General features: G+C 43.5%; 1 protein-coding gene across 1 annotated transcript in view; it reads left to right on the forward strand.

Moving 5' to 3' along the window:
- The window catches only part of LOC115170192 (collagen alpha-1(XI) chain), a gene marked incomplete in the record, with an annotated part of 195,147 nt that overhangs the window by 92,674 nt on the left and 91,669 nt on the right, over nucleotides 1-10,804 (forward strand). The window contains 3 exon segments of the mRNA XM_029726559.1: nucleotides 3,054-3,128; nucleotides 4,632-4,715; nucleotides 5,912-5,955. Of these exon segments, the coding sequence (XP_029582419.1) occupies nucleotides 3,054-3,128; nucleotides 4,632-4,715; nucleotides 5,912-5,955 (203 nt within the window).

Here is a 10,804-nt window from a genome sequence, read left to right on the forward strand (position 1 = left end):
CCAAGCAAGGACTATCCTTTTATCAGCACATTTCTCACATAACCTCGCCTCCTCTCTCCCCACCACACCCTACCCCACCCAATGATGTATTTATATATACACTATATACACTGACTGATAGATGGTGCTGTGTTGAAGCCTCCATCTTGGTACTCCCCCACCATTTATATATATATATATATATATATATACATACATACATACATACTAGATGGCTGATAGATGGTGCTGTGTTAAAGCTTCCATCTTGGTACTCCCCCACCATTTATAAATAATATTTTGAAATCGATAGAAATGCATTTATTAATGTCTACAGTACATTTGTTTTTGCCACATGTATTATACTACAGACACATTAATGTGTACTTTTAAATCATTTTATGTGAGCTAAACATACAAATAAAAATGAAAACAGATATTTTTAAAAAAAAGTAGAATTCTTCTTATTGTCACCACTACAATGTTATTGTCCCCACTACAACAACAAAAATACTTAAATAAATTGACTACTTCTTCTAGGGAGGGCCAATATGACCGACTGGTGGTTTCAAAACCTCTCATTGGCCAATACATAACATCGGCAATCCAGAGTTGACATTCTGTACATGATTGACCCCACCACGGCCCCCCTACCCCAAGCCCCTGCAGTACCACTGTGTGTTGACTGGGGGGGGGCAGTAAGGAGTCTATGGCTACGTTTGGAATGGCACACTATTCACTATACAGTGCCCTACCTTTGACCAAGGCCCATAGGACTCTGGGCCTATAGGACTCTGGTCAAAAGTAGTGCACTATATAAGGATTAGGATGCCATTCTAGAGTTAGCCTTATGTAGCTCTCTGGATATCTCTCTGGATAAGACAGCAAGGCAGGCAGGCAGTCAGCCAGCCAGCCAGTTAGGCTGTCAGGCAGTCAGTCCGGCAGTCAGTTAGTCAGAGAGGGGAAGCAGTAACACATGGGAACAATTTGACCCAGCAGAGAAGAGCCCAACAGAGCGCGTCTGAGACAGACAGAGACTAGATCAGAGCGCGTGACCAGCTTGCTAAAGAGATCATGCCCTGGTCTGGCCTGCTAAAGGGATCTATCCCTGGTCTGGCCTGTTAAAGAGATATATCCCTGGCCTGGTCTGGCCTGCTAAAGGGATCTATCCCTGGTCTGGCCTGTTAAAGAGATATATCCCTGGCCTGGCCTGGTAAAGAGATCTATCCCTGGCCTGGTAAAGAGATCTATCCCTGGCCTGCTAAAGAGATCTATCCCTGGCCTGGTCTGCTAAAGAGATCTAGCCCTGGCCTTGCCTGCTAAAGAGATCTACCCTGGCCTGGTCTGGTAAAGAGACCTAGCCCTGGCCTGGCCTGCTAAAGAGATCTAGCCCTGGCCTTGCCTGGTAAAGAGACCTAGCCCTGGCCTGGCCTGCTAAAGAGATCTACCCTGGCCTGGTCTGGTAAAGATACCTAGCCCTGGCCTGGTCTGCTAAAGAGATCTATCCCTGGCCTGGCCTGGCCTGCTAAAGAGATCTATCCCTGGCCTGGTATGCTAAAGAGATCTAGTCCTGGCCTGGTCTGCTAAAGAGATCTATCCCTGGCCTGGCCTGGCCTGCTAAAGAGATCTAGTCCTGGCCTGGCCTGGCCTGGCCTGGCCTGGCCTGGCCTGTTAAAGAGACCTAGCCCTGGCCTGGCCTGGCCTAGCCTGGTAAAGAGACCTAGCCCTGGCCTGGTAAAGAGATCTATCCCTGGCCTGGTAAAGAGATCTAGCCCTGGCCTGGCCTGCTAACGAGATCTATCCCTGGCCTGGTCTGGTAAAGAGATCTAGCCCTGGCCTGGTCTGCTAAAGAAATCTAGCCCTGGCCTGGTCTGTTAAAGAGATCTATCCCTGGCCTGGCCTAGCCTGTTAAAGAGATCTAGCCCTGGCCTGGTCTGCTGAAGAGATCTATCCCTGGCCTGGTCTGCTAAAGAGATCTAGCCCTGGCCTGGTCTGCTAAAGAGATCTATCCCTGGCCTGGTCTGCTAAAGAGATCTAGCCCTGGCCTGGTCTGCTAAAGAGATCTATCCCTGGCCTGGTCTGCTAAAGAGATCTAGCCCTGGCCTGGTCTGGTAAAGAGATCTAGCCCTGGCCTGGTCTGGTAAAGAGATCTAGCCCTGGCCTGGCCTGTTAAAGAGATCTAGCCCTGGCCTGGCCCGCTGGTGGAAATACAGTGGATATACTATGATTTATAATGCACCTTTAGCCTGGGCTATTTCTACTAGTAAATAATGTTTTTATGATGATGATGATGAAGAAGACCTGTTAGTGGTAGTTTTGTGATAACTGCACTGTGATTTACATTACTTAACAATCCCAAATGTGTTTAAAATGACCGTCTTTAAACGTCACACCCCTTAATCCAGAGCGATGTACAGTTAAACCAAAGTGCATTCTTCTTGCGATAGCATATCCAATAAATCATTAGCATTAGCATAACTATTTTCCTCAGTTCTTTATCAACAGCATAATGTTCTGATGATGTGTCTGAGTGCCCACTACATACCTTTACATTGATTTCACAATGCTAATAAATGCAATGTGTTTTTGTATGGCTGGATACTAGTTTAAGCCCTCTGTTAATTCACAGTAGGAAGTCCCAGCCCTCTGCTCGTCAGTAGTGGCCTGGTAGTAAAAGATCACCGGGGCCAAAGATCAAACCTCACCATCTCCTTTACTTTCTCAAGGTCTATGAAATACCCCAAATGTTCTGTACCCACATACTCTTTTCCTCTTTACAGATTTATATCAGTAATCATTTATATGTCCTATGTGATCATGATTAAGAAGTTCCTCTCCCTTGAACTTTGTAGTCAACCAACCTCTCTCTAAATTATTCTATAATGTCTGTCTGTCTGTCTGTCTGTCTGTCTGTCTGTCTGTCTGTCTGTCTGTCTGTCTGTCTGTCTGTCTGTCTGTCTGTCTGTCTGTCTGTCTGTCTGTCTGTGTCTGTGTCTGTGTCTGTGTCTGTGTCTGTGTCTCTGTCTCTGTCTCTGTCTCTGTCTCTGTCTCTCTCTCTATTTTACATTACCCAGGGTCCTCCAGGGCGTCCTGGTCTTCCTGGTTCAGACGGAGTTCCTGGTCCTCCAGGTACCCTTCTAATGCTGCCAGTAAGTTCCCTCTCTACCGCTCTCCTTCCCTCTCTTCCTACTGCTGCTGCTCTTATAAAAGGTTCCATTTTCATGTTGGCAGTAAGTCTCCTCATACCTCATCCTTCCTCCCTCTCTACCTCCCTCCTCCCTCCCTCCTTCCCCTCCTCCCTCCCTCCCCTCTCCCACCTTACATCTGTCCTCAGCCTTATCTTCTATATTGTATTCTATGTCTTCATCAGCCTTCATCATTGTCTAAAGGCCCGAATGCAACCCACAACATATCTGTTTCAACCATGAAGAAACAACTTTCCATCAACCTCCATATGTCCTGGCTGTCTGACTACCAGCTACCTGTTCCCATTAGGTCATATGTAACCTCCAGTCAACTGTGGTGTCTCTGTTTTGGACCGTGAAGTCACCTTGTTTAACACACTTACCTCACTGAATCACCGTTAAGCCCTCAGTACATATAAACCTCAGTCATTCGCCTTGTAAATGTCACTGGGCGCAGTGGACTGGAACCGGTGACTGTGTAACCACTCTGCATGCAGCTCAGCGGACATTTTGGATCTAATGGATATGTCATGGAGCCCAGTGACGGCTTTATACATACTACAGGGCTGCAACTCAGTGTCCATGTTGGATATGGTCGTGTTCCCCTGCTCAGACTTTGCTGACGCATGCCAGATAGGTATTTTACGTGTCAGCTAACCACGTCATGTGTTATGGCAATCTGGTACCTGACGGCACGGTCGGTAACGTGGCACGCAACCATTGGTTGATGCATGCAACGTCGGAGGAGGGGTGGCGTGACCATCGTCTGTCTGGGACGACCAGTGATGCTGATGAACACACAGGGCTGCATAAAGAGTATATATATTATATATAAATAATATAGAGAGAGTGTATGATATTAGCCAAACAAAAGGTCCAACTTCAAAAAGATGTCTCATAAAAGCTTCATTTATTTTATTTTGTATTATTCTTTTCACACAGGGCTGCTCACAGAGATCCTATCGTGTTCTGAGATGCTGCTCACAGAGATCCTATCATGTTCTGAGATGCTGCTCACAGAGATCCTATCGTGTTCTGAGATGCTGCTCACAGAGATCCTATCGTGTTCTGAGATGCTGCTCACAGAGATCCTATCGTGTTCTGAGATGCTGCTCACAGAGATCCTATCGTGTTCTGAGATGCTGCTCACAGAGATCCTATCATGTTCTGAGATGCTGCTCACAGAGATCCTATCGTGTTCTGAGATGCTGCTCACAGAGATCCTATCGTGTTCTGAGATGCTGCTCACAGAGATCCTATCATGTTCTGAGATGCTGCTCACAGAGATCCTATCGTGTTCTGAGATGCTGCTCACAGAGATCCTATCGTGTTCTGAGATGCTGCTCACAGAGATCCTATCGTGTTCTGAGATGTCATAACGTGTGGCGGTTGCTCAGTAGTTTGTGTGTTTGTGTGTTTGCTTTGCTTGTTTGCTGACGCTTTCGTCTCTTGTGTTGTGATTGACAGTTCCGTGCTGGTGGAGATGCACATAAGGGACCAGTGGTCTCAGCTCAGGAGGCACAAGCTCAGGCGATCCTGTCCCAAGCCAGGGTAAGACACAACTATCTTATATGGTTATAGTAAAGTTTTGATATTATAACGCTATATTAACTGTACTGTATATAATGGCAGAGTAAGACACAGCTAACTTCTATATTATATACTACCTGAAATATGACTATATTTAATTAAATACTGTATATAATGGCAGAGTAAGACACAGCTAACTTCTATATTATATACTACCTGAAATATGACTATATTTCATTAAATACTGTATATAATGGCAGGGTACGACTCAGAGCCTAAAGTGGTGCACTATTTAAGGAATAGTGTGCCATTTGAGAGACAGCCATTGTGTTCAAACATCCACTGCAGCCCTGAGAATGCTGCTTACAAGACCCTATAGAGCAACTATTTTTTACTTATCTAGATTTTACTTATCTATTTTTTTTTACTCATCTATTTTTTTACTTAGCAATTTTTTACTCATCTATATTTTACTCATCTATATTTTACTCATCTATATTTTACTCATCTATATTTTACTCATCTATTTTTACTTGTCTATATTTTACTCATCTATTTTTTTTACTTATCTATTTTTTACTCATCTGTTTTTACTAATCTATATTTTACTCATCTATTTTTTTACTTATCTATTTTTTACTCATCTATATTTTACTCATCTGTTTTTACTCATCTATTTTTTACTTATCTATTTTTTATTTGTCTATTTTTTACTCATCTATTTTTTTTACTTATCTATTTTTTACTAATCTATATTTTACTCATCTGTTTTTACTCATCTATTTTTTACCTATCTATTTTTTTACTTATCGATTTTTTTATTTGTCTATTTTTTACTCATCAATTTTTTTACTTATCTATTTTTTTACTTCTCTATTTTTTTACTTCTCTATTTTTTTACTTCTCTATTTTTTTACTCATCTATATTTTACTCATCTATTTTTTACTCATCTATATTTTACTCATCTATTTTTTACTCATCTATTTTTTACTTATCTATTTTTTACTTATTTTTCTTATAACTGCATTGTTGGTTTAGGGCTTGTAAGTAAGCATATCACTGTAAGGTCTACACCTGTTGTACTCGACGCATTGGACAAATACACTTTGATTAGATTTAGAAGGTGCTGGATCAGGTGGATAGGACTGTATAAGGACTGTGTAAAAAGGCTTGTTATCGTGATGTAGTTTATGATGAGCTATCTGTCCAATCACAGCTCACCATGAGGGGTTCTCCTGGGCCAATGGGAATGTCAGGAAGACCTGGGCCTTTGGTGAGTCTCTCACACACACACACACATGTCAACAGCATTACACACACACACACACACACACACACACACACACACACACACACACACACACACACACACACACACACACACACACACACACACACACACACACACACACACAATGTGATGTTCAGCCAGTATGTTTGGCATGGAGAGTAAAGCATTGATGAAAACACGTTATATCTATCCAGCTATTATTTATGCTAAGTGCAACGTATTGATGCGCCACTTGGGGCTCCCGAGTGGTGCAGCGGTCTAAGGCACTGGATCTCAGTGCAAGTAGGCATCACTACAGTCCCTGGTTTCAATCCAGAATGAATCACATCCGGCCGTGATTGGGGGGCGCACAATTGAACCCAACATCGTCCGGGTTTGGCCGGGTAAGCCGTCCTTGTAAATAAGAATTTGTTCTTAACTGACTTGCCTAGTTAAATAAAGGTTCAATTTTTTTTTTTAAATGTCAGGCTGAACAGAACATAGCTGTCCTAGCAACAGGTATACAATGCATTCGGAAAGTATTCAGACCCCTTGACTTTTTCCATATTTTGTATCTTTCTCTACAGCCATATTCTAAAATTGATTAAAATGTTTTTTTCCACTCATCAATCTACACAAAACTTAAATATGACATTTACATAAGTTTTCAGGCACTTTACTCAGTACTTTGTTGAAGCACCTTTTGCAGTGATTACAGCCTCGAGTCTTCTCGGGTACGACGCTACAAGCTTGGCACATCTGTATTTGAGAAGTTTCTCCCATTCTTATCTGCAGATCCTCTCAAGCTCTGTCAGGTTGGATAGGGAGTGTCGCTGCACAGCTATTTTCAGGGCTCTCCAGAGATGTTTGATCGGGTTCAAAGTCTGGGCTCTGGCTGGGCCACTCAAGGACATTCAGAGACTTGTCCCAAAGCCACTCCTGCGTTGTCTTGGCTGTATGCTTAGGGTCATTGTCCTGTTGGAAGGTGAACAGTCGCCCCAGTCTAAGGTCCTGAGCGCTCTGGAGCAGGTTTTCATCAAGGATCTTTCTGTACTTTGCTCCGTTTATCTTTCTGTCGATCATGATTAGTCTCCCAGTCCCTACCGCTGAAAAACATCCCAACAGCATGATGCTGCCACCACCATGCTTCACCGTAGAGATGGTGCCAGGTTTCCTCCAGACATGACGATTGGCATTCAGGCCATAGATTTCAATCTTGGTTTCATCAGACCAGAGAATCTTGTTTCTCATGGTCTGAGAGTCCTTTAGGTGCCTTTTGTCAAACTCCAAGTGAGCTGTCATACCTTTTACTGAGGAGTGGCTTCCATCTGGCCGCTCTACTATAAAGGCCTGATTGGTGAAGTGCTGCAGAGATGGTTGTCCTTCTGGAAGGTTCTCCCATCTTCACAGAGGAACTCTGGAGCTCTGTTAGAATGACCATCGGGTTCCTGGTCACCTTCAGGTTCAAAATCCCTTCTCCCCCGATTGCTCAGTTTGGCCAGGCGGCCAGCTCTAGGAAGAGTCTTGGTGGCTCCAAACTTCTTCCAGTTAAGAGTGATGGAGGCCACTCTGTTCTTGGGGACCTTCTATGCTGCAGAAATGTTTTGGTACCCTTCCCCAGATCTTGACACAATCCTGTCTCGGAGCTCTATGGACAATTCCTTTGACCTCATGGCTTGGTTTTTGCTCTGACAGGCACTGTCAACTGTGGGACCTTATATAGACAGGTCTGTGCCTTTCCAAATAATTTCCAAACAATTGAATTTACTACAGCTGGACTTCAATCAAGTTGTAGAAACATCTCAAGGATGATCAATGGAAACAGGATTCACCTGAGCTCAATTTCGAGTCTCATAGCAAAGGGTCTGAATACTTTTGTAAGTAAGGTATTTCTGTTTTCGCTTTGTCATTATGGGGTATTGTGTGTAGATTGATGAGGGATTTTTAATCCGTTTTAGAATGAGGCTGTAACGTAACAACATTTGGAAAAAGTCAAGGGATCTGAAAACTTTCTGAATGCACTGTATTTCCAGCTGTGATATTCAATTAGCAGACTCTCTTATCCAGAGCAACTGCAGTAGTGAGTCATTTAACAGACTCTCTTATCCAGAGCCACTATAGTAGTGAGTCATTTAGCAGACTCTCTGATCCAGAGCCACTACAGTAGTGAGTCATTTAACAGACTCTCTTATCCAGAGCCACTACAGTAGTGAGTCATTTAGCAGACTCTATTATCCAGAGCCACTGCAGTAGTGAGTCATTTAGCAGACTCTCTTACGAGAGCCACTACAGTAGTGAGTCATTTAGCAGACTCTCTTATCCAGTCACTACAGTAGTGAGTCATTTAGCAGACTCTCTTATCCAGAGTCACTACAGTAGTGAGTCATTTAGCAGACTCTCTGATCCAGAGCCACTGCAGTAGTGAGTCATTTAGCAGACTCTCTGATCCAGAGCCACTACAGTAGAGAGTCGTTTAGCAGACTCTTATCCTAAGCGTTGGTATTTTTAGGCTATCATAGCTTGTTTGACTGTTAAAGACCATTGAACATGTTTTGGACATGGCACCCCGAGTGGCTCAGCGGTCTAAGCCACTCCATCACAGTGCTAGAGACGTCACTACAGCCTCGCGTTCGATCACAGGCTGTGTCACAGCCGGCCGTGACCGTGAGACCCATGAGGCGGCGCACAATTGGCCCATCGTCGGGCGCCTGCAAGCTGACTTCGGTCGCCAGCTGGACGGTGTTTCCTCTGACACATTGGTGCGGCTGGCTTCTGGGTTAAGCGAGCAGTGTTTCAAGAAGTAGAGCGGCTTGGCAGGGTCATGTTTCGGAGGACGCATGACTCTCGACCTTCGCCTCTCCCGAGTCCTTAGGGGAGTTGCAGTGATGGGACAAGACTATAACTACCAATTGGGGAGAAAAAGGGGTAAAAGTACAAAAAAAACCCATTTTATTATGGACTGTGCCTTTAAACTATTGTCATGTGGACTGGCCACCTCCTGGTTTCTCTCTCGGTTCCCTCAGAGCCTAGTTCCTGGTTCCTCTCTCGGTCCCCTCAGATCCTGGTTCCTCTCTAGGTTCCCTCAGAGCCTGGCTCCTCTCTAGGTTCCCTCAGAGCCTGGTTCCCGGTTCCTCTCTAGGTTCCCTCAGAGGCTGGTTCCTGGTTCCTCTCTAGATCCCCTCAAAGCCTGGTTCCTCTCTAGGTTCCCTCAGAGCCTGGTTCCCGGTTCCTCTCTAGGTTCCCTCAGAGCCTGGTTCCTCTGTTGGTTGCTTCCTGGGTTTTTCCATTGTGCTCCATTTTGGTTTTAGGCTGGGTATCTGTAAAGGTCTTTGTGGTTTTAGACTGGGTATCTGTAAAGGTCTTTGTGGTTTTAGGCTGGGTATCTGTAAAGGTCTTTGTGGTTTTAGGCTGGGTATCTGTAAAGGTCTTTGTGCTTTTAGACTGGGTATCTGTAAAGGCCTTTGTGGTTTTAGGCTGGGTATCTGTAAAGGTCTTTGTGGTTTTAGGCTGGGTATCTGTAAAGGTCTTTGTGGTTTTAGACTGGGTATCTGTAAAAATCTTTGTGGTTTTAGGCTGAGTATCTGTAAAGCTCTTTGTGGTTTTAGACTGGGTATCTGTAAAGCTCTTTGTGGTTTTAGACTGGGTATCTGTAAAGGTCTTTGTGGTTTTAGGCTGAGTATCTGTAAAGCTCTTTGTGGTTTTAGGCTGAGTATCTGTAAAGCTCTTTGTGGTTTTAGACTGGGTATCTGTAAAGGTCTTTGTGACAACTGCTGATGGACAATGGGCTTCATAGATACATTTGATTGATTGATTGATTGATTGATTGATTGATTGATTGATTGATGTGTCCTCAGGGTGGACCTGGACCTAACGGACTGAAGGGAGACGGAGGAGACAACGGACCTCAGGTGAGAATCATGTTAGCTCCCTCTACTAAGATTAGTGACCAACTGGGGTAAAATATCTATCTCTATAGTGAATGAATATAGAGGTAAAATATCTATCTCTATAGTGAATGAATATAGAGGTAAAATATCTATCTCTATAGTGAATGAATATAGAGGTAAAATATCTATCTCTATAGTGAATGAATATAGAGGTAAAATATCTATCTCTATAGTGAATGAATATAGAGGTAAAATATCTATCTCTATAGTGAATGAATATAGAGGTAAAAATATCTATCTCTATAGTGAATGAATATAGAGGTAAAAATATCTATCTCTATAGTGAATGAATATAGAGGTAAAATATCTATCTCTATAGGGAATGAATATAGAGGGAAAAATATCTATCTCTATAGTGAATGAATATAGAGGTAAAAATATCTATCTCTATAGTGAATGAATATAGAGTAAAATATCTATCTATATAGTGAATGACCATATAGCAGGTAAAATAATCGTTCTACATTAGTGATGAATATTAGAATGCTGAAAATATCTATCTATCTCTCCTCTCTGACCAATGCATTGATAGTGTCTCTATCTCTCTATCGTACTCTCCTCGAATCCTCTCGCTCTCTCTCTTCTCTCGCTCTCTCTCCTCCTCAGTCGTCTCTCCTACGTCTCTCTCTTCTCTCTCTCCTCTCTCTCTCTCTCGCCTCTCCCTCTACTCCCTCTCTCTCCCTCTCTCTCTCTCATGCTCTCTCTCTCTCTCTCTCTCTCTCTCCTCTTTGGTGTGTGTCTCTCACTCTCTCTCTCTCTCTCTCTCTCTCTCTCTCTCTCCGTCCTCTCTCTCTCTCTGTCTCTCTCTCTCTCTCGTCTCCTCCATCTCTCTCTCTCTCTCTCTCATCTCTCTCCTCCTCTCTCTTCTCTCCTCTCTGCTCTTCCTCTCTCT

The sequence above is a fragment of the Salmo trutta genome, chromosome 31 (assembly GCF_901001165.1).
Source record: "Salmo trutta chromosome 31, fSalTru1.1, whole genome shotgun sequence".
NCBI lineage: Eukaryota > Metazoa > Chordata > Actinopteri > Salmoniformes > Salmonidae > Salmo > Salmo trutta.